Source organism: Alosa sapidissima, chromosome 5 (genome assembly GCF_018492685.1).
Source record: "Alosa sapidissima isolate fAloSap1 chromosome 5, fAloSap1.pri, whole genome shotgun sequence".
Taxonomy (NCBI): domain Eukaryota; kingdom Metazoa; phylum Chordata; class Actinopteri; order Clupeiformes; family Clupeidae; genus Alosa; species Alosa sapidissima.
The window spans coordinates 3394177-3417682 of NC_055961.1; the positions used below are offsets into that span (position 1 = coordinate 3394177).

At 45.9% G+C, this 23506-nt stretch overlaps 1 protein-coding gene across 1 annotated transcript in view; it reads left to right on the forward strand.

Moving 5' to 3' along the window:
• Positions 1 to 21299, forward strand: part of grk6 (G protein-coupled receptor kinase 6) — a 59855-nt gene extending 38556 nt beyond the window's left edge. Inside the window, exons 5-12 of the mRNA XM_042091990.1 lie at positions 48 to 55; positions 5939 to 5976; positions 8579 to 8668; positions 9199 to 9407; positions 12223 to 12360; positions 14043 to 14180; positions 17789 to 17923; positions 18517 to 21299. Of these exons, the coding sequence (XP_041947924.1) occupies positions 48 to 55; positions 5939 to 5976; positions 8579 to 8668; positions 9199 to 9407; positions 12223 to 12360; positions 14043 to 14180; positions 17789 to 17923; positions 18517 to 18567 (807 nt within the window). The 3' untranslated portion in view covers positions 18568 to 21299. The remainder of the gene's footprint in view (positions 1 to 47; positions 56 to 5938; positions 5977 to 8578; positions 8669 to 9198; positions 9408 to 12222; positions 12361 to 14042; positions 14181 to 17788; positions 17924 to 18516) is intronic.
• Positions 21300 to 23506: the final 2207 nt, after the last annotated feature.

Genomic DNA, 23506 nt, shown 5'->3' on the forward strand with positions numbered 1-23506 from the left:
TTCATTTCTCTTTCTAAATGTGTAAGCCCTCTGTGTTATGTGGTTAGATGTATGAGTGACAGTATGCTAATGACAGTCCGACTCAAGATGTGTCTAAAAGTAGAGCGTGCGCACACACACGCACACACACACACACACACACACACACACACACACACACACACACGGAGCCCTCTCTGTCATTTACATCTGAAACTGCTCCTTTAGGCCTGAAAAGATCAAGTGTTTGCGTGGGAGAGAGAGAGAGTCACACACACACACACACACACACACGGAGCGTGGGAGAGAGAGAGTCTCTCTCTCTCTTTCTTCCTCTTTCTTGCTCTCTCTCTTTCTTTCTTTTCATCCTTGCAATTTCATCCTTTCATCCTCCCTCTGCGTGCACATCTGTCCATCATAGAGAAGGCCGTCTCTGTAAGTTTGGGTTGTGAATGGACACAGAGGGTCATCTATCTCTGCGCTAACACACATGCGCACACACACACACACACACGCCCACATGCATGCACGCACACACACACACACACACACACATACACACACGCGCGCACACACACACACACACACACACACACATACACACGCGCGCGCATGCACGCACAGACACACCACACCACACACAGACACATACACACGCACACACACACACACACACACACGCGCATGCACGCACAGACACACACATACACACACACACACACGCGCCGCGCATGCACGCACAGACACACACAGACACATAAACACGCGCACACACACACATCACGCGCATGCACACGCGCACGCATGCACGCACAGACACACCACACACACACACACACATACGCACACACCTACACGCGCACGCACACACAGACACACACAGACACCACTCACACACACACACACATACACACACGCGCACACACACACACACACACACACACACACACACCACACACACACCACACACACACACACACACACAGGCCCGACTGTAGTTGGATTAGCTCCCCTGAGGAAATGTAGCAAATGAAATTAGCTGGGCTGGCACTTGGTCCACTCTTCCACTGCGTCCGCGGCGTTAAAGTGAAGTGCTTCCTGCCCCCCTGGTGTGCTCACGGCGTTAAAGTGAAGTGCTTCCTGCCCCCCTGGTGTGCTCACGGCGTTAAAGTGAAGTGCTTCCTGCCCCCCTGGTGTGCTCACGGCGTTAAAGTGAAGTGCTTCCTGCCCCCTGGTGTGTCCAGGAGCGGAATTAGATCTCGTGTGGGCGATGTGTTCAGGAGCGGGATCCCACGAGGGATCTAACTTTTTAGATCCCACGTGTCAGTCGATTGCTGAGTGTGGGTTGGAGGGTGGAGTAACACGCTCTGGAAATTCACAATTTCGTCGCCGTTTTTTTTTTTTTTTTTTTTAAACATAGTCCAGTATTTCTTTCGAATTGAAATGAAGTTGTATGGACTGGACTATGTTTTTAAAAAACGGCGACGAAATTGTGAATTTCCAGAGCGTGTTACTCCACACTCAGCAATCGACTCCTACGACTTTCCCCTGAAGATGGCAGCAAAGATGGCAACATTTCCGGAAAGGTACTGGCTTGATGAAATTCATTCTGGACTCTCTATCCGACCACATAAAGACCTCGGGATACTTCGGTTTGGCTTTAGGGACCCTCTACTCACTACCACGTAAGTGTAATGTTGTTTGGAACTGTAGAAGAGGTATAAAAATAGCGTTTTGTAGCGGCGAAATAATATGCCTATCTCACTTCCACGCTAACGAGTTTTGACTAAAAACGGTAAAATCGAACTTTCTCAAAACACATCCGAATGACTTGATGTCAACTCAACGTATCCCAATCATCCGTAAATTGATCTAAAGTGCATTTTACTCCGGATAATTCCTTTAACCACTACACTACAACACTACCACCATACCACACACACACAACATACCACACACATAAAACATACCACACACACACACAACATACCAATCACACAACATACCACACACACACAACATACCACACACACACAACATACCACACACACACACACACACACACACACACACACACACAACATAACACACACACACACACACAACATACCACACACACACACACACAACATACCACACACACACACACACACAACATACCACACAACACACACAACATACCACACACACACACACACAACATACCACACACACACACACAACATACCACACATACTCACACACAACATACCACACACACAACATACCACACACACACACACACACAACATACCACACACATTTTAACCGTTTATTTATGTCCACATGAAGAAAATGGTACAGGGATACAAATATTAAGAATGCAGTACAATACATATGCAAACCTATGGACCAGTAGCATGCACCAGGTCTTCACAATGTCACTTAACTTAAGTGATATATAACTTAACAAGCGCAATACTCAGTTCTTAAGGGTATAAGTAGCAACGTCTCTGCCATATGTGGCGGCTGCCAATAATAGCAGAGATGGCACAGTACTTTGCTAGCTGTTTAGCCCTCCCTTTGGCCATCCCAAGTAGTTGCAGCCCTCTTACAACCAGCCTGTGTACGTGTCCTAGGCTACCAAATATGAATACGAGTAGTCTGCACCTATAGCCTAGCTCTGAGATGGTGTTTAGGAGTGGTTGGTATTTAACTACCTTGGTGCAGAATGCCTCCTCCATGCTAGAATCAAAGGTGCAGCCCATCTCCAAAATGTACACCTCACTGAACTCCTCATTGATAATAACAACATCTGGTGTATTGGCAACCAGGTGTGAGAAAGTATTAGAGTTACTATTGCAGTGCTGAAACATGGATGGTTTTACCTGGGAATGTTTGTACATTCTTACTGAGGGTGGAAATTGGTTTGATATGTCTTTCACTACACACACAACATATACCACACACATACACCACACACACACACACAACATACCACACACACACACACACAACATACCACACACACACACACAACATACCACACATACCACACACACAACATACCACACACATACAGGACCCAGCACGCACCACACTTAGCCAATTAGTGCCACACACATACAGCAGACCACATTTCCCTCACGGGATCAAAAGAGTATATATACTTATACTTACTTACATGGAGAATTAGATCTTGTTAATTAGCCCATGATTAGAGGACAAAGGCTAAAATGGAGTTGCCCACAGCGTTGACCCGATGAGTGTGTGTGTCTGTCAGGGAGATTCCTGCTCTCCTACAGTCCACCTCCCCATCATCCTGACCTCTGCCAAGGAGGCTCTGTGTCCAGTGGGACCAGTGTGTGTCTGACTGGTCATCTGAAAGTAGGATTGCGCAACACTGCTGGCCCAATGCTCATGACACGTGTGGGAAGAGTAGAGTGTTCTAAGGAAGCGCAGAGTGTTCTAAGGAAGCGCAGAGTGTTCTAAGGAAGAGCATAGTGTTCTAAGGAAGAGCAGAGTGTTCTAAGGAAAAGCCTGTTCCATTTTGGAGCAGATGTGGGTCATCGGGTGGATCGGCTCATTTATTCTCATTTTTGCTAATGCTCTGTTGGCTTTTTACGTTTCCAGCTAGTCTGGTTCTAATTGAGGAACGTGTCTGACAGTATTCTCCAAGATGAGTTCAATCTTGCAGACATTAGGGTAGGGTTGTGTATTTGTCTTTGAAATACAGTACGTGTCTTGGAGTAGTCTACAGGGTGTGTCCCTCCTCCAGGATAAATACTAGCGGAGTCCTGTTTCAGCATCCTCCTCAGAGCCTCTTCCCTGGAACAAACCAGTTTAACATCAGCGCTGAAACTGAATACTTGTGCTGTGCTGTGCTGTGCTGTACTGTGCTGTGCTGTGCTGTGCTGTGCTGTGTGTGAACAGGCTCGTTGACTCAGACCTTGTTAAACCAGATGTGAACAGGCTCGTTGACTCAGACCTGTTGAATCTGAGGACGGTATGTCTGATGACAAGCAGGTTCTGACCTGTGTGTGTGTGACTGACCTGTGTCGGTGCAATGATGAATGAACTCGTTCAGTAAGGCAGTTTCTCACGGGTTGCACACCTCCCTCCTCCCTGTAAGCACCACCCTCCCTCTCCAACAGTGATGTGCATCACAGAGCTCTCTTGACTTCTCCAGGATAAAGCTCTCCATTTTGTGGTGGCGCACCTTGAGCAATTCTACTGTCCCTCTCCACCACTTCCATCTCACTGAGCGGAGCGCACTGACGTCTGTGGAGAGGCCATTCTGTCCAAGCATGCTGGAGGATTCCGGAGCATTCCATTTCTTTGTGATGTCATACCCTGTCAACCATATCCGGCACATTCACTAGCCTCCATGCAGATAGCAGCATAATCTACCAGGATATGTCTTTCACCTGTATCCAACCCACCACAGACTTGCTGTAACACATTCTCCAAGCGTATTTTAAGTTGAACTTCTTCTGATTATATGATATCTAAGCTGAGTTAGTCCTTGAAGAACCTTTAACACTAGTATGAGAGTGATCTAGGCCCTTTTGAAGAACCTTTAACACCAGTGTGAGAGTGATCTAGGCCCTTTTGAAGAACCTTTATCACCAGTATGAGAGTGATCTAGGCCCTTTTAAAGAACCTTTAACACCAGTGTGAGTGATCTAGGCCCTTTTGAATAACCTTTATCACCAGTATGAGAGTGATCTAGGCCCTTTTGAAGAACCTTTAACACCAGTGTGAGTGATCTAGGCCCTTTTGAAGAACCTTTATCACCAGTATGAGAGTGATCTAGGCCCTTTTAAAGAACCTTTAACACCAGTGTGAGTGATCTAGGCCCTTTTGAAGAACCTTTAACACCAGTGTGAGTGATCTAGGCCCTTTTGAAGAACCTTTATCACCAGGTTTTTAGGCCTTTTAGGTCTTGGCAGATATGGCAGGATGACAGCTGGGCAATTAGTCCATCATTAGATGACGAAGGCTAAAATGGAGTTGCCCGCAGCTCGGACCTGATGAGTGTGCCTGTGGGCTCCTGAGTTGAGAGGAGCCAGCTGTGCATTAGCTCAGAGTGAGATGAATGGCATGCTGTCAGCAGAGCTGGGCTCTGCAGCCAAAACCAATCAAACATGAAACGCAACAACGAAACTAGCACACACTCACTTGTAAGGTGGACTCTAGGCTGTGAGGGAGATATCTACAGAGATCATCCAGTCTGTGTTAAACTATCTCTCTGTGTCTGTGTGTGTGTGTGTGTGTGTGTGTGTGTGTGCACGTGTGCATGTGCATATGTGTGTGTGTGTGTGTATGTCTGTGAGAGTGTGTGTGAGCATGTGTGTGTGAGCGTGTGTGTGTGTGTGTACCCTGGCTCATCTGTGTGCTTTTTTGTTTTTTTGCATTTCGTTATGCGGTTCTTGCCAAACAGGATATCACTAGTAATAATAACCAAAATATGCACACAACAGGACATCAGGGAAGATCACAGCCAAGATATACACTAACCAGCAAATCACTGCCAAACTCCCATGACCTCAAATGACAGGGCATAAACAGGTCCCTCTCACAAGACAAAAACAACCAACATTATAGTCCCCATCCCCAACTCAATGTGACAGATGTTCTATGTACGGTACCATCATGGGACAGATGTTCTATGTACGGCATCATCATATAACATGTTCTATGCACGGTACCATCATGTGACAGATGTTCTATGTACGGCACCATCATATAACATGTACTATGCACGGTACCATCATGTGACCGATGTTCTATGTACGGTACCATAATATAACAGATGTTCTATGCACGGTACCATCATGTGACCGATGTTCTATGCACGGTACCATCATGTGACATATGTTCTTTGAGTGGTATAGGTTTTTATTAACAGATCTGCCATAACATTGTTTTTCAGCTCAGTCATTGATTATAAGGCCTGTTTTTGTCTTTTTTTTTGCAGGGACCTCAAACCTGAGAATATTCTGTTGGATGACCATGGTGAGTAGAATATTCTAGAGTTCCTATGTGTCTGGGGAGATCCTGTATGTCTGGGGAGATCCTGTGTGTCTGGGGAGATCCTGTGTGTGTGTGGGGAGATCCTGTATGTGTGTGGGGAGATCCTGTATGTCTGTATGTGTGGGGAGATCCTGTATGTCTGGGGAGATCCTGTATGTCTGGGGAGATCCTGTATGTGTGGGGAGATCCTGTATGTCTGTATGTGTGGGGAGATCCTGTATGTCTGGGGAGATCCTGTATGTGCGGGGAGATCCTGTATGTCTGTATGTGTGGGGAGATCCTGTATGTCTGTATGTGTGGGGAGATCCTGTATGTGTGGGGAGATCCTGTATGTGTGTATATGTGGGGGGAGTTGTGTGATGTGGTCAGACTGGTGTGCTAGAGTTGTGTGATGTGGTCAGGCTGGTGTAGAGTTGTGTGATGTGGTCAGACTGATGTGCTAGAGTTGTGTGATGTGGTCAGGCTGGTGTAGAGTTGTGTGATGTGGTCAGACTGGTGTGCTAGAGTTGTGTGATGTGGTCAGGCTGGTGTAGAGTTGTGTGATGTGATGTGGTCAGGCTGGTGTAGAGTTGTGTGATGTGATGTGGTCAGGCTGGTGTAGAGTTGTGTGATGTGGTCAGACTGGTGTAGAGTTGTGTGATGTGATGTGGTCAGGCTGGTGTAGAGTTGTGTGATGTGGTCAGGCTGGTGTAGAGTTGTGTGATGTGATGTGGTCAGGCTGGTGTAGAGTTGTGTGATGTGATGTGGTCAGGCTGGTGTAGAGTTGTGTGATGTGGTCAGACTGGTGTAGAGTTGTGTGATGTGGTCAGGCTGGTGTAGAGTTGTGTGATGTGATGTGGTCAGGCTGGTGTAGAGTTGTGTGATGTGATGTGGTCAGGCTGGTGTAGAGTTGTGTGATGTGATGTGGTCAGGCTGGTGTAGAGTTGTGTGATGTGATGTGGTCAGGCTGGTGTAGAGTTGTGTGATGTGGTCAGACTGGTGTAGAGTTGTGTGATGTGATGTGGTCAGGCTGGTGTAGAGTTGTGTGATGTGGTCAGGCTGGAGTGCTAGAGTTGACCGGTCCGGTGGGGAGCAGTAGAGGAGGAGGGCGCTGGTCCGGTCCACCCTGTGGGCACTAAGCCATGACCTCCCTCCCATCTCCACCTCCAACGCCCGTCCTCCTGAAGGTTATTCACCAGGAGGCCAGCAGAGGGCAGCCGTGTGGCTGCTGAGAGGTGATCTCCAATGCGTGGGAATCACTGGGACCCTAGCACAGCAGTTCTAACCTCACACCACTACTGGAAAGACTCCATCAGCTATAGTGTGTTCTGACTGTTCTGACTGGTATAGATCAGCTCTAGTGTGTTCTGACTATTCTGTGTTCTGACTGGTACAGTATAGATCAGCTCTAGTGTGTTCTGACTGGTACAGTATAGATCAGCTCTAGTGTGTTCTGACTGGTACAGTATAGATCAGCTCTAGTGTGTTCTGACTGTTCTGACTGGTATAGATCAGCTCTAGTGTGTTCTGACTGGTACAGATCAGCTCTAGTGTGTTCTGACTGGTACAGTATAGATCAGCTCTAGTGTGTTCTGACTGTTCTGACTGGTATAGATCAGCTCTAGTGTGTTTTGACTGGTACAGATCAGCTCTAGTGTGTTCTGACTGGTATAGATCATATTTATGATACATGCTTTTAAAACAGGTATTGGGTTGAAGAAAATGGCTTTGTATTTTGTATCAGAATATTTTCTAGGTGTGTTTTTGAATAAACGTGGCGTTGACTTAATAATGACTGAATAATTTGCCCAGACTTGCTCACACACACAGCACACTCCCCCTCACACCAACCTCAGGTTTCTTGAGAACTTTAATCATCAGTTTTATGATTTATCCCCCTTGGCATCGATATAACACCATTTAGCACTTACACGGGACCCACTTAGTTAAAAAAACAACTAAAAGGGTCATGATCCCTCCTGATCAACAGTGCTCCACAGTGCAATATCAAGCAATCTGGGCATGCGTTGATAATGTCAGGGACTTGACTTGACTTTTTGAGTGCATTATTTAGGATACATTATTTAGGCGATGACATGTAACAGGCAGGTCAGCATAGTTGATCTGTTGACTGTTAATAGGTTTATGGCATGTTTCATAGGCAGAGAAAAGCTGTTGCTCTCAAACACTGTCCACTTAATCAATAGAGTCAGTGTACTGATGAAGAAATTAATTAAATATACAGATATGGAAGGTTTGCAAAGTGATTTCATGCTCGCTTTAAAGAGTATTTTTAGTATTTTCAAAATACAAAAATACAGTATTTTATTTTGATACATGGCCACTGTATGTTGTAGTTTATTTTGATACATGGCTACTGTATGTTGTAGTTTATTTTGATACACTTAAAAAATTAGGATATTTCATATTTTATTTTAAAATACATTTTGATGTATTTTTGCCCATTCCTGGCTATAAGCTAACTCTTTCTCTCTCTCTCTCTCTCTCTCTCTCTCTCTCTCTCTCTCTCTCTCTCTCTCCCCCTCTCTCTCTCTCTCTCTCTCTCTCTCTCTCTCTCTCTCTCTCTCTCTCTCTCTCTCTCCAGGGCATATCCGGATATCAGACCTGGGTCTGGCTGTACATATCCCAGAGGGCCAGACCATTAAAGGCAGAGTGGGAACGGTGGGCTACATGGGTAAGAGTTCTGTCTGTGTGTGTGTGTCTGTGTGTGTGTGTGTGTGTGTGTGTCTGTGTGTGTGTGTGTGTGTGTGTGTGTGTCTGTGTGTGTGTGTGTGTGTGTGTGTTGGTTGTACACTCCTAATGTGTGTGTGTGTGTGTTGTGTGTGTGTGTGTGTGTGTGTGTGTGTGTCTGTGTGTGTGTGTGTGTGTGTGTGTGTGTGTGTCTGTGTGTGTGTGTGTGTGTGTGTGTTGGTTGTACACTCCTAATGTGTGTGTGTGTGTGTGTGTTTGTGTTGGTTGTACACTCGTTTGTGTTTGTGTTTGTGTGTGTGTGTGTGTGTGTGTGTGTGTGTGTGTGTGTGTTGGTTGTACACTCCTAATGTGTGTGTGTGTGTGTTTGTGTTGGTTGTACACTTGTGTGTGTGTGTGTGTGTGTTGGTTGTACACTCCTGATGTGTGTGCGTGTGTATGTGTGTGCGTGTGTATGTGTGTGTGTGTGTGTGCGCGCGCGTGTGTGTGTGTGTGTGTGTGCGTGCGTGCGTGTAGCCCCTGAGGTGGTGAAGAACGAGCGCTACACGCTGAGCCCTGACTGGTGGGCTCTGGGCTGCCTGCTGTACGAGATGATCGAGGGCCAGTCGCCCTTCCAGCAGCGCAAGAAGAAGATCAAGCGCGAGGAGGTGGAGCGCCTGGTCAGGGAGGTGGAGGAGGAGTACTCCAGCAAGTTCTCCGACGACGCCAAGGACCTCTGCAGACTGGTCAGTACCACACGCGCGCGCACACACACACGCACACACGCACACGCACGCACGCACACACTCACACACACGCACACACGCACGCACGCACACACTCACACACACACACACACACACACTCACGCACATGCACACGCTCACACACACACACTCGCACACACACACGCACACACTCACGCACATGCACACGCACACGCACTCACACACACACATGCACACGCACACGCACACACACACACTCACACACACACACACACTCACACTCACGCACATGCACACGCACACACACACACTCACACACAACACGACCTTTCAGTCATGACTCCATCATGTGTGCAGACGGCGTTCTCGTTGAGCTTCTGTGTGACATCATAGTGGATGTTGTTCTGTGTGACATCATACATAAGGGCTGCAGACCCAGTGAAAGTAGTTCTGTGTGACATCATGCAGTAGTTCTGTGTGACATCATGCATAAGGGCTGTAGACTCAGTGGAAGTTCTGTGTGACATCATACATAAGGGCTGCAGACCCAGTGAAAGTAGTTCTGTGTGACATCATGCAGTAGTTCTGTGTGACATCATACATAAGGGCTGTAGACTCAGTGGAAGTAGTTCTGTGTGACATCATAGTGGAAGTAGTTATGTGTGACATCATACATAAGGGCTGTAGACTCAGTGGAAGTAGTTCTGTGTGACATCATACAGAAGGGCTGTAGACTCATGGTGCATTCATGGCACTTCGGAATGACAAGGATCGCCCCCGTGGCTACTTTGTTTTTCCCACAGTGTTCATGTACTTTGCCGTCGGAATGTGTGACAAACACGGATGCCACAACAAAGGTTAAAACATACTCACTAATCCTAAATAAACAACTGTATTTGCTTAAAATATAATGTAAGACGCTTGTGAAAGAAAGATATGCAGCTTTCAAGTAACAAAAACAGCAAATTCCCAAGTTCACATTAAAACTGTTGGACATGAAAGGCCACATGGACTACAAACGAACTACAACGTGAGGACAAAAGTGATGACGAGCCCCTAACTGGGCAACTCTGTTAGCAAAATCTAGCCCCAGTTTCCGACCTCTGACTCACACATTACGTGACGTGAATGACACAGAACGATGATGTTTTAACTGGGGAAAAGGTTTTTCTGAAGCCCATGAACGCTAGGTATGTGGAAGTAGTTCTGTGTGACATCATAGTGGAAGTAGTTCTGTATGACATCATGCATAAGGGCTGTAGACTCAGTGGAAGTAGTTTGACTGCTTTGGAGAGCTGGAGCCTTTAAGGTCTTGGGTTTCAGGAAGCGTTCAATATGGGAGTGAAGTGCAGTTGAGTCAGTGGAGTCGGAGCACTTTGTGTGTGTGTGTGTGTGTGTGTGTGTGTGTTTGGTTCTTAGGATGAGTGCACATTGGATTGGAGGTATGCGTGTGTATGTGGGCTTTTAGTCTCAGAATGAGATCAGATTGGAGAGTAGTGTCTAGTGTGTGTGTGTGTGTGGGTGCGTGTGTGTGTGCACTTGTACTCCACTCTGGCGCTCCGAGCGGATCTCTGAGCCACAGACTGTCTCTACAGCAGGAAGTGACCACAGGCGACCATTAGAGCACCTAACAGCAGTGAGCTCTGGCCCGGCTCTGGCCCACAGTGCAGCGCCATATGAGACAGAAGACAGGAGCCCCTCTGCATTAGTCTGGCCTGCCTGATGAGTTGAGGGGAAAGGAGAGAGGAGTGGAGGAGAGGAGAGGAGAGGAGGAGTGGAGAGGGAGGGGAGAGGAGAGGAGAGGAGATAAGGGGAGGAGAGGAGATGAGGGGAGGAGTGGAGAGGGAGGGGAGAGGAGAGGAGAGGAAAGGAGAGGAGAGGAGATAAGGGGAGGAGAGGAGAGGAGAGGAGATGACTGCATGCTTATGGAGGATGTCTGGGCTACTCTCTCTCTCTTGAATCAGGGAGAGTCTAGTAGAGTTCCATCAGCCTGATGCAGTTACAGGGCTCTGGACAGACTCAAGAGAACCGGCAGAGAACTGGGCCTGCGTGTAGCTTAACGTTGGCACGGAACCAGAGAACTGGGCCTGCGTGTAGCTTAACGTGGGCACGGAACCAGAGAACTGGCACTGAACCAGAGAACTAGGCGCAGTGTCGCTTAACGTGGGCACGGAACCAGAGAAGGTCAGAGGGTCAGCTGGCCCAGCTTCCTGTGGATGCCTCCCACCTCATCATTAGTCATCTGATGGACAGCAGCAAGGCTGACACAATCAGAATCATAAAATAGAAATAATATAAATATGTCTCATCACACAATCAGAATCATAAAATAGAAATAATATAAATATGTCTCATCACACAATCAGAATCATAAAATAGAAATGGACGTGTGGTAAAATTGGAATTATTTTTGTTTAGGGCTACTCATGTCTTGAACACTTGGACACTTGTGCAACATAGGGGGCAGCCGTGGCCCACTGGTTAGCACTCTGGACTTGTAACCGGAGGGTTGCCGGTTCGAGCCCCGACCAGTGGGCCGCGGCTGAAGTGCCCTTGACCTAACCCCTCACTGCTCCCCGAGCGCTGCCATTGTAGCAGGCAGCTCACTGCGCCGGGATTAGTGTGTGCTTCACCTCACTGTGTGTTCACTGTGTGCTGTTTGTGTTTCACTAATTCACCGATTGGGTTAAATGCAGAGACCAAATTTCCCTCACGGGATCAAAGTATATACTATACTATACTATACGTATGTTCACTGTGTGTGTGTGTGTGTGTGTGTGTGTGTGTGTGTGTGTGTGTGTGTGTGTGTGTGTGTGTGTGTGTGTGTCCTCAGTTGCTAGCCAAAGACCCCAACGAGAGGCTTGGCTGTTTAGGAGGCGGAGCCTCAGAGGTGAAAAGTCATGTGATCTTCCGCTCCATCAACTTCAAGCGGCTGGAGGCGGGCATGCAGGAGGCCCCATTCATCCCCGACGTAAGACACACACACACACAGACACATACACACCGACAGACAGACACACACACACAGTCACACACACACACACACACAGACAGACAGACAGACACACACACACAGAAAGCGCTTTCAGATATAACCTCCGGAGTATATGAGGAGGTTTGTCAAACGGAGGTCCTACCCTTCGAATGATTCAGATATGATGCTAACCTGCGGACCTAATACTGACCGATACTGACTGATGTATGTGTGAACGACATACACGCACATTACAGAATCTCCGTGTGGTTGTCGAGTGAGGGGTGGGGGCTTGTAGAGTTCACAAGATGCGAGATATGACGCAGAATATATGCGGCCGCTGCCTGTCACAGCTGCTTTTTGTTTGCAAAATGTAGCCTATGCATTATGTAGGCTAAAGAACTGTTAACTATGTTGTTAGTCGCTTTGGCTAAAAAGCGTCAGGCAAATGTAATGTAATGTAATGTAAAGAAGAGAAATCTATTGTGCATAGGCTAATACTTGAAGTAGGCTAGTCACGTAAGTGCGCACTTGAAATTGACCTAGCCTACAGTATTTGTATGTGTGCTTCAAATAAACACATTTATCTGTTTTCAACGTTATGTACCAGAATTAGCTATAGAACCCCAAATCTGGTTTGCGTTGGAGAGAGAGAGCATGCACAAACTTTATGGTAGGCTACTAGCCAATTCAGTAGGCTAACTCAAGACTTCAAGATCATACAACGTTTTTAAGCAACAAACAAAATACTAACATTAATAACAGTGAAGTTGTTAGTTTTTTCATGGTTTATTTGTTCCAAAAGCATCCTCTCCCCGTGTGTTTATTGCTTTTACATAAGGAGCTTGGAACAAAGTTGGGTTTTCTTCGTTTTCATTTTCTCTAGGCATATATGCTCAGCAAATATCAGCGAGCTCAGCAGGTCATGAAGGCTATCAATGAACAGAAAACCGTGTTGGCTGACAATTTATTAAATACTCCTGTTATTGTCGTCAACGACGTCGCTGTAGGCTACTGCCTTTTCAGCGCCTTCTGCTTATGATGATCCAGTCTTCTGAATTCGTTTGTCCTTGCCATGCAGTTGGAGGCTAACGTGTCTCTAACGTTCCCTTCAGGTGTTCTATCAAAATGTTGTATGCCCTCATGGACAGTAGCTCCGTGATGTCTGCATCTTTCCAGGTCGGAGATTTTCTGGACAGCACTATGCCACTCCATCATAACACTGGCATTTAAGTCAGATCTAACCACATGGACGCACGAAAGAAACGTCACCAACACGCCCTCTCACTAGGTGTGAATTTTAACCGCATGTTCTACGCCTCGTTCAGACACAACACATTTACATAATGTCCGGAGGAAATACTAGGGGGGGGAGTAGTAGAACAACCGGCTAAATTCGGACTTCCATATGACCGGTTATGTCGTTCAGATATACGGCCCCACCGTTTAACATCGGCAGAACCTCCGGTCTTACACGTATGTCTGAAAGCGCTTACACACACACACACACACACACACACACACACACACACACAGACAGTCACACACACACACTCTTCTTCTCTCTACTCCACTCATGTGTTTTACATCTATGTCATACCCTCATCTACCTTCATGTGTTGTGTGTGTGTGTGTGTGTGTGTGTGTGTGTGTGTGTGTGTGTGTGTGTGTGTGTGTAGCCTCAGGCCATCTACTGTAAGGACGTGTTGGACATCGAGCAGTTCTCCACAGTGAAAGGTGTCGAGCTGGAGCCCAAAGACGAGTCCTTCTACAGCAAAGTGTCCACGGGCAGTGTGTCCATCCCCTGGCAGAATGAGGTGAGAGACAGAGGTCACGGCCCAGTTATGGCCCAGTCACAGCCGCGTGCTGGCTGGCTACTGGCAGCATTGGCTTTGCTTACACAGAAGTGAACGTGTCGGAGGTGGTGGGGGTGGGGGGGGTGTAAGGTATAGTGTAGGAAGTGATGCACGTAAAACAGCCATATTGTTGTTACACATTATATACACACAAGATTACACATTATATACACACAAGATTACACATTATATACACACAAGATTACACATTATATACACACAAGATTACACATTATATACACACAAGCTTACACATTATATACACACAAGATTACACATTATATACACACAAGCTTACACATTATATACACACAAGCTTACACATTATATACACACAAGCTTACACATTATATACACACAAGCTTACACATTATATACACACAAGACTACACATTATATACTATATACACACAAGATTACACATTATATACACACAAGATTACACACAAGATTACACATTATATACTACACAAGATTACACATTATATACTACACAAGATTACACATTATATACACACAAGATTACACATTATATACTACACAAGATTACACATTATATACACACAAGCTTACACATTATATATTATATACACACAAGATTACACATTATATACACACAAGCTTACACATTATATACTATATACACACAAGATTACACATTATATACACACAAGCTTACACATTATATACTACATACACACAAGATTACACATTATATACACACAAGCTTACACATTATATACACACAAGATTACACATTATATACACACAAGCTTACACACAAGCTTACACATTATATACACACAAGCTTACACATTATATACACACAAGATTATACATTATATACACACAAGCTTACACATCATATACACACAAGATTACATCATATACACACAAAATGACATCATATACAATCATATACACACAAGATTACACAGCAAGGCAATCAGGAATAATCTGAACAATAGCATCAACAACTTGCATTTAGTGCTTCATCAAGGCACCCAAAGAGCTTTACAGCAGAGCAGGGGTTCACACATGCTATACACCAGTGTGCTTCACACATGCTATACACCAGTGTGCTTCACACATGCTATACTCCAGTGTGCTTCACACATGCTATACACCAGTGTGCTTCACACATGCTATACTCCAGTGTGCTTCACACATGCTATACTCCAGTGTGCTTCACACATGCTATACACCAGTGTGCTTCACACATGCTATACTCCAGTGTGCTTCTTAACTGGTCTGGCTTTGGGACCCACAATTCCCCATGTTCACTCAAGCCAACGGGTACGGTGAGCTACATGCTAAGACACGCAAAGTGCCTGTAGGCCTACTTGTTTGGAACATGCTGATGTTTGGCATTACATTTGTGAACTCTTCAACTCCTGATGTCACCTTTCAAAGAACTCGACAGGTTTGCCTTTGACAGGGGTACTTAGTTTCCATGTGGCATTTTTGTTTTGATGGTTTCATGCTCTCATTCCTCATTTTTTTTTTTTTTGAGGGGGGGGGGGGGGGGGCTTTTATGTCTCTACTGCAACAGGATAGTGGAGAATGACAGGAAATGAGTGGGAGAGAGAGTCGGGGTGGGATCCGGAAAGGACCACGGGGCGGGAATCGAACCCGGGTCGCCGGTGTACGGTGCAGGTGCCCCAGCCAGTGAAGAAACACTGCTTTACAGTGAACCTCACTAACCACCACCAATGTGCAAATGTGTTGCACCCATTCATTGCTGCTAAAGGGGACACAGTTATTACATTTTAATATCTGTGCACTTCTACCTGTGTAAAGATGTAGAGGCGTTATATTAAGCCCTACGCATCATAAGAGAGTTCTGTGTCACCAGTCACAGGTGCACAATAAAATACAGCTCTGGAAAACATTAAGAGACCAGTGCAATTTTTACTGAAATCAGCATCTCTGCAAGTATGACAGCCATTCCATCCCAATGTCTGTTGAATATCAACACAAGCACACCTCATTCTACTTACTAAGGTGCTGATTAGGTGATCACCTGAACCAAATCTTATTAAACGAGGAAAAGTATGAAAACCTGCTGTGGTCATCACTATCCTCTTGCAATAGGACCATCTGGATGGCAAAAACAGTGCTAATAGTACATCAAAAGTAATCAGGAATCAAAAATAACTATTGACCATGGCAAAAGAGTTGAAAAGAAAGCTTTTGAGTGAGTGAAAGGAGGGTTCAATTCTGGCTTTACTGACAGAGCGGTACAGGGAGTGGCAGGCTTCCATCCTTAACATTTCTAAGAGGGCGGCTCATAAGAACAAGGTCAAAGGTCAAGCAGCAGACACTGGGGACGACAAAGCTACAGACCAGCAGAGGGTCTGATCTGAATAACCTGGATGACGTCAACTCATTGGAATGTCACTCAGCAACCGTAGGATGACCTCAAAATAACGTACAGAAAGAAGGGCAAAAGGCAGCTGGGGTGAAGTGCACGGCGAGAACTGAACGAAACGGGCTCCTTTTTGAACGAATAATACAAAATTGCTAATTTTACACATACGTATAAATAGTAACATCAGAGAAAAGCTGATAATTTTGCAGTGGTCTCTTGATTTGTCCTGAACTGTATCTGCCCTGAAGTTGGTAAATAGCAGGGCAGTAAGGGACCACTAGGGGGGGCTGCTGTTACAGAAGTGGAATGGGAGACTGCAGCTGAATTTCAGCCCAGTTAGAGTCCAGCCCAGTGGCCGATGGATCGTATATCGGACGGTATCGGTGTATAGCATGTGCCTACTCATTGACGTCAGCACATACAGTGCAGAAAGGGGTAGATGTAAGATGGGGGATCAGCCGTCACATGAGATTACTGATGTTGCATTGAGTAAGATGCATCATATTTTTGTGTGTAGGAGGGTTTAGAGATACTGTACATCAATAGAGTAATGCTGTTATGCATAAATAGTGTTAAGCTTAATGCATGCTGCTGTTATTATCATCATATTCACAAAACGTTTCCACACTGATTGATGTCATGTTCTGAAATAGCTAATTAAATGCTCTCGTGTGTGTGAGGGTGTAAAAGACCTTCACACACATAGCACAATGTGATGGACTGCCTTGTTGGTCTTGCTCATATCCCTCATGTCGTATCACTCTGGAAACGCCATGTGTCCTGGCGTGACTAACTCATGTGTCCTGGCGTGACTAACCCATGTGTCCTGGCGTGACTAACTCATGTGTCCTGGCGTGACTAACTCATGTGTCCTGGCGTGACTAACCCATGTGTCCTGGCGTGACTAACTCATGTGTCCTGGCGTGACTAACTCATGCGTCCTGGCGTGGCGTGTCCTGGCGTGTTCTGGCGTGGCGTGGCGTGTCCTGGCGTTGCATTGGCGTGGCGTGGCATGGTTAAATGCTGTGCTCCAGGTTTCGTGACTAGCTCATCAGGCTCCGTATCTCTGATTGCATCACAGGCCATCCTCGTGCTGGCCTCTTCAGCTCGCTGTCCAATCACAGCCAGGGCCTTGGTTGCCAAGGCAACTGTACACTCACAAGCCCGTGTGTCGTGTTATGTGTGTGTGTGTGTGCAGATGATCGAGTCGGAGTGCTTTCAAGAGCTCAACGTCCTCAACCCAGACGGAAGCATCCCCCCTGACCTGGACTGGAGAGGACAGCCCTCACCCCCACCCAAACAGGGCCTGCTACAGAGGCTCTTCGGGAGACAGGTACACACACACACACACATACACACACACACACACACACACACACACACAGCCCTCACCCCCACCCAAACAGGGCCTGCTACAGAGGCTCTTCGGGAGACAGGTAAGACCAGGGGAGATTCAAAATAAAACAGCAAGGCAGATTAACATACAGAATAGTCACAGAGAAATAACTCTAGTAGGCTACCAAATGGCCTATTTAAACTCCCCCCAAAGTGAACTGGTAAATGTAGCTAAGCCAGCTGCCATGTCTCAGAACTCTATCGTATACTGTTTGGTCTATTCTGGGTTTGGGGATAATTTTTGCCCTCAAAGAACAATATAGTACTTTAATAATATCAATGTAATAACAGAGTTTCCTCTGCCACTGAAGTTGATACTGATACATGGTAAACCCTCTAATAGAGGAGACCTATGACTTCATTCTCTTAAAAACAAAGGACTCTTCTATTAGGAGGTTTACCACTTGCTAATGGTTTACTGGGTTGTATTGGGATACCCTGTAGATATGGGATAGAGTGTCCAGCCTCTCTGGTATTTCAGCTGTTCCTGTGTGAGCTGCTCAAAGCGCTCCTCTGTGTCGCCCTCTACAGGAGTGCTGTGGGAACTGCAGCGACAGTGATGAGGAACCCACCAGGCTGTGAGAGTCAGGTGCCCACCGAGATGCCCATCCCTGCTCCCTCGCCGAGATGCCCACCCCAAGATGCCCACCCCTGCCCCTTCTGTGCCCCCTCGCCGAGATGCCCACCCCTGCCCCTCCGCACCCCCTGGCCAACCCTCCCAAAGCTGCCCCCCCCCCGAAATCCTGCCTACTGCCCCCAACCCTCCCCACCCCGGAGTGGCCCAACACAGAGGATTCCATTTGTTTACAATATTTGCACATTTGTATTTTTAAAAAGCAAGACAAAAAAACCACACCTCTATATAAATATTGGAATGTATATTTTCACTATAGCCAAGCTGTCCATGTGCTTGCCATCCAAGGCATAGCAAAAGGTGAAGAGGTCTACCAGGTGGGACAGGTGTGCTATGCGCCGTCCTCACCTACAGTACACCCCCCCCCCCCCCCCCCCGTCGCCCTGTTCCACGTCATCGGTCCACATCCCCAGCTTGCGTCCGCATTGGAGTCCTGTCCGAGGTGTCCCACTGTTACCTACTGAAACATATTGCACATAATATTTATATTATATAATATGATATAACATATTGCACATAATATTTATATTATATAATATGATATAACATATTGCACATGATATTTATATTATATAATATGATATAACGCAGATGGGATAAGTGTCTGTTCTGAAATATTTTTATATTTATATTTCTCTTTTTATATATGTGTATATATATAAACATACATATATGTTAGTTCAGACAATCAAAATGATCCCATGTGTGTAGTCATGACATAAAACGTGCATGATGCCGATGTAAACAAAGACTTAGAGGCCATGTTGCTTAAAACTACTTTAGAAGGTTCATTCTGGTACTACTTTAGAAGGTTCATTCTGGTACTACTTTAGAGGGTTCCTTTCGAGCATTTACTGCATAACTGCGGCGCAGAAGTGTGTGTGTGTGTGTGTGTGTGTGTGCGTGCTAGGACCATGCTGAGATCTATTAGGAAAACCAAACAGATGTGATGTAGGTGCAGAAGTGCGCGTGTGTGTGTGTGTGTGTGTGTTGTCACCTGGACTGCTCCATAGACCTCAGCTGGGAGGCTCTGAGTGGGTCTTCCTCCCCATCTCTCCTTCTCTCTCTCTCCATCCTTCCTTCTCTCTCTCTCTCTCTGCTTCTCTTTATTTCTCTTCTCACATGTGGACCTTGTAACTGCTGGGTCTTCCTGCATATCTCACTTTGTCTCTCTCACTCTTTATCTCTCTCTCTCTCTCTCTCTCCGCCTCTTTCTCTCCTCACATTCAGACCCTGTTACTGCTGGGTCTTTATTTGCCTCCCTCTCATCCCTCTCTTCATCCCTCTCTCTCTTCATCCCTCTATCTCTATCCATCTCTCTCTCTCCCGCCTCACCCAGTGTCCTAGCCCCTAGTCATTTGGCTCTCTCTCATCCCTCTATCTCTCTGTATCTCTCCATCTCTCTCTCTCTCTCTCTCCTGCCTCACCCAGTGTCCTAGCCCCTAGTCATATGCCTCATTTGCCAAAAAGTACCTTTAAAAGAGTTCTCATCAGGAACTACAGGACTTGCACTGCAGACCAAACCAGTTCTCTTTTCTTTTCTTTTTTTTATACTTTTTTCTTTTTTTTCTTCCAACTTTTTTCCTCTTCACAAACGGAGTCTGTGTGCATGTCTGATAAAGTTGCCTTTGGCCTGGTGAGGTACTCATAACATAACATGGTGTTAGTATTGTTTAACGTGGCGATCTACAGAGGATAGACTTTAAGCTGATCCTGCTTGCCTCCGAATCCAGATTGGATCGGGGCCGGATGGGGTGCAGATGTGGGCCAGAACTGCCCGGTTCTGGAGCCCTGCGTTCCAGCATCTGCCCCCCACCGGACTGGTAATCTTGCAGCAGCAGTTGAACAGACCTGCCCCCAGTACAATACGTACATCGTGCTTATATGGAGCAGACCTGCCCCCAGTACAATACGTACATTGTGCGTTTACGGAACTCACCGTACAATACGTACATCGTGCTTATGATGTGGAACAGACCGAACCCCATAAAATACGTACATCGTGCTTATATGGAACAGTGCCGACCCCAGTACAATACGTACATCGTGCTTATATGGAACAGACCTGCCCCCAGTACGATACGAACAGAGCATGTGGAAAAGAAAGATTCTGTTCTATGCCGAACACGCCTGGCCCTGGTACAATACTTGTGGCACACGTGTCCAAGAACGATTCCATGTAATTCTATTCTGCGCTGACCTGCCCTGCCCCCGGTACGAAGCGCATTTAGTCCCACATCAGCAACTTCCCCTGTGTTTGCGCCCCCTGCTGGATAACCCTGCTCATTACCTGCTGATGAACTTACTTTCCTCAGACTAAACGGAGTGTGAGTGTGTGTGTAGGGGTGATTTGTGGTCACTTTTGGGGTGCCGTGGAAAGAAGGGGGGGGGGGGGGGTCACCCTGTAGAGGGCTCTCGGATGCTGCAGACCTCTGCGTTTATTCCCCATCGGCCGCCTCGTCCACCTGTGCCCCAACGTCCCGACGTCGCCATGTCCCCAGCGTCCTCAGTGTCCCCCCACTCCGCTTCTGTCCACCACAGCTCAAGTACATTCCAGTCTACTGTACTGTACAGTGTAAAAAAGACACTTCTGATTTTGTTTGTTTGTTTGTTTGTTTAGCAATAATGTATCTATGTGTAAACAAAAAAAAGAAAACAAGACACCACGGTACCTACAGTAGAGCAAGACTGAACTGAACTTAATTTTGATTTGTTTTGTTTTGTGTTTGACGATGTGTCTGAGCCAAGCTGGAACACTGTGAGAGCGTACAGTATCGAATCGTGTCCATCACACGACTATTGGCATTCTCTTGGGTTCATTTTTGTCGCGCAATGCACTGAGGTTTTATCATGTGTACATACTGTGTGTGTGTGTGCGTGTGTGTGTGCGTGTGTGAAAGCAGCTTGCACTGTGTCCAAGCCTCTGTGTGTCTGTCTTGTTCTCCCTCTGCATGTGCAGCTGTTGGTCCGTTGCCATGGATACCATAATGTCAAATCCACTGCACCAAGGAAGTGATTCCCAAAGAGTGCATTTTTAAAAAAGTTCAGATGGTTATTTGTTTTTGTAGCTTTATTTTGTTGTTTATTGTTGTTTTAAGTGAGAGCACAATGAAGGGGACTTTGAGTAGAGGATGACGCTTTACCTCATCTTAACCAGATGAACATGAGTCTGTCTGCTGTGCTGTCGTTCACCTTAGTAGACTGCCTGTGGACCTGTGTGTGTGTATTTGTGTGTTAGTCTTTCTGCGTGCGTGTGCTTGTGTGTGTGTGTGCGCGCGTGTGTGTGTGTGTGTGCATGCGTGCGTGTGTGTGTGTGCTTGTATGTGTGTGTGCGTGTGGTCTCAGGAGGACCAGTGAAGCCTCAAACCCTCTTTGGGAGAAGAGTCCAGGAGAAGAACCTTATCTGGTGCCAATTAGTTCTTTCTCAGCCTCAAATCCTTCTAAAGAAAAGTTCTAGCTGATGGGAGGAACTGTTGAAGAACAGTAATAGTCTGACCCTAGATCAGCTCCAAACTAAGAACCTCCCTATTGCTGTCCATGATTTAGGGGGGTCTACGAAAGGTTCTTTACCTTAAGTATGAGGACATTGTCCATGATTAAGGGGGTTCTACGAAAGGTTCTTTACCTTAAGTATGAGGACGTTCCTACTGTATGTGTTCTGAAAGAGCAGTGTGTCCATTCGCCGTTTACACCAAGAACGATAATTAAAACGATATAAAAAAGTATCGCTCTAGCTCATATGAATGTCAGTGTGTGCACACACACACACGTAAACTATACCGATAACAAAGTGAACACACACACACACACACACACACACACACACGTAAACTATAACGATAACAAAGTGAACACACACACACACACACGTAAACTATAACGATAACAAAGTGAACACACACACACACGTAAACTATAACGATAACAAAGTGAACACACACACACGTAAACTATAACGATAACAAAGTGAACACACACACACACGTAAACTGTAACGATAACAAAGTGAAGAACGTCATCCTCTGGGATCGTGAGAATGATAAAAAGCTGACAGCCAATCAGAATCCATCACATTTTTAGATATCACACTCATTAACGTGAGGAGAGACTATCCTCGTCTTGATCAGTGTGGATGCTTGTTGGATCGCTATGGTTACGGTTTTCGTTATCGTTCTATGGATCGTTATCTAATAGTTATCGCTCTTTGTGTGAATGGGCCTTCACTCTTAAACCCAAGTCAAACTCTCGAGTCACATCATGGAAAGATGATGATGACATATCTTTCTGTGCTGTTTCAGTGAACAATATTTCAATGAAAATTATCAGGGATTTTGGTCAAGGTGAATTATCTGTTACTGTCCCAGTGTATGTGTATAAAAATCCCACTGTGTTCTTATGAAGAGGAAATGTGCACTATGGCCGAGAGAAATGCCTCTCCATGGATTGAGTACATTTCAGCTCGTAACTTAAGTCTAATATTCGTATGTTGTTTTTTCTTGACCACTATAACCCAATGTTTTTAACAGAGGCCTGCCTCAAGCCAGACTGTGGGGGTACAACATTAAATTACTGAAACGGTCCATTAAATGGTGAAATAAGTGCTGCATTTCTTTCCTGTTATTCTGTGAAATTGCTTCATGTTTTTAAGCACTTGGGTACAGTATGTCTACGTTCTGCACTCTTAGTCAACTCTTATACACATGTCTTGTTTCCTTCTCATCGTGTGTGTGTGTCTGTGTGTAAGGTTGAGATGTTGTGTCGGTGTGTGTAAGGGTGGGATGTTGTGTGTGTGTGTCTCTGTGTGTGTGTGTGTGTGTGTGTGTGTGTGTGTGTGTGTGTGTGTGTGTGTAAGGTTGGGATGTTGTGTGTGTGTGTGTGTGTAAGGTT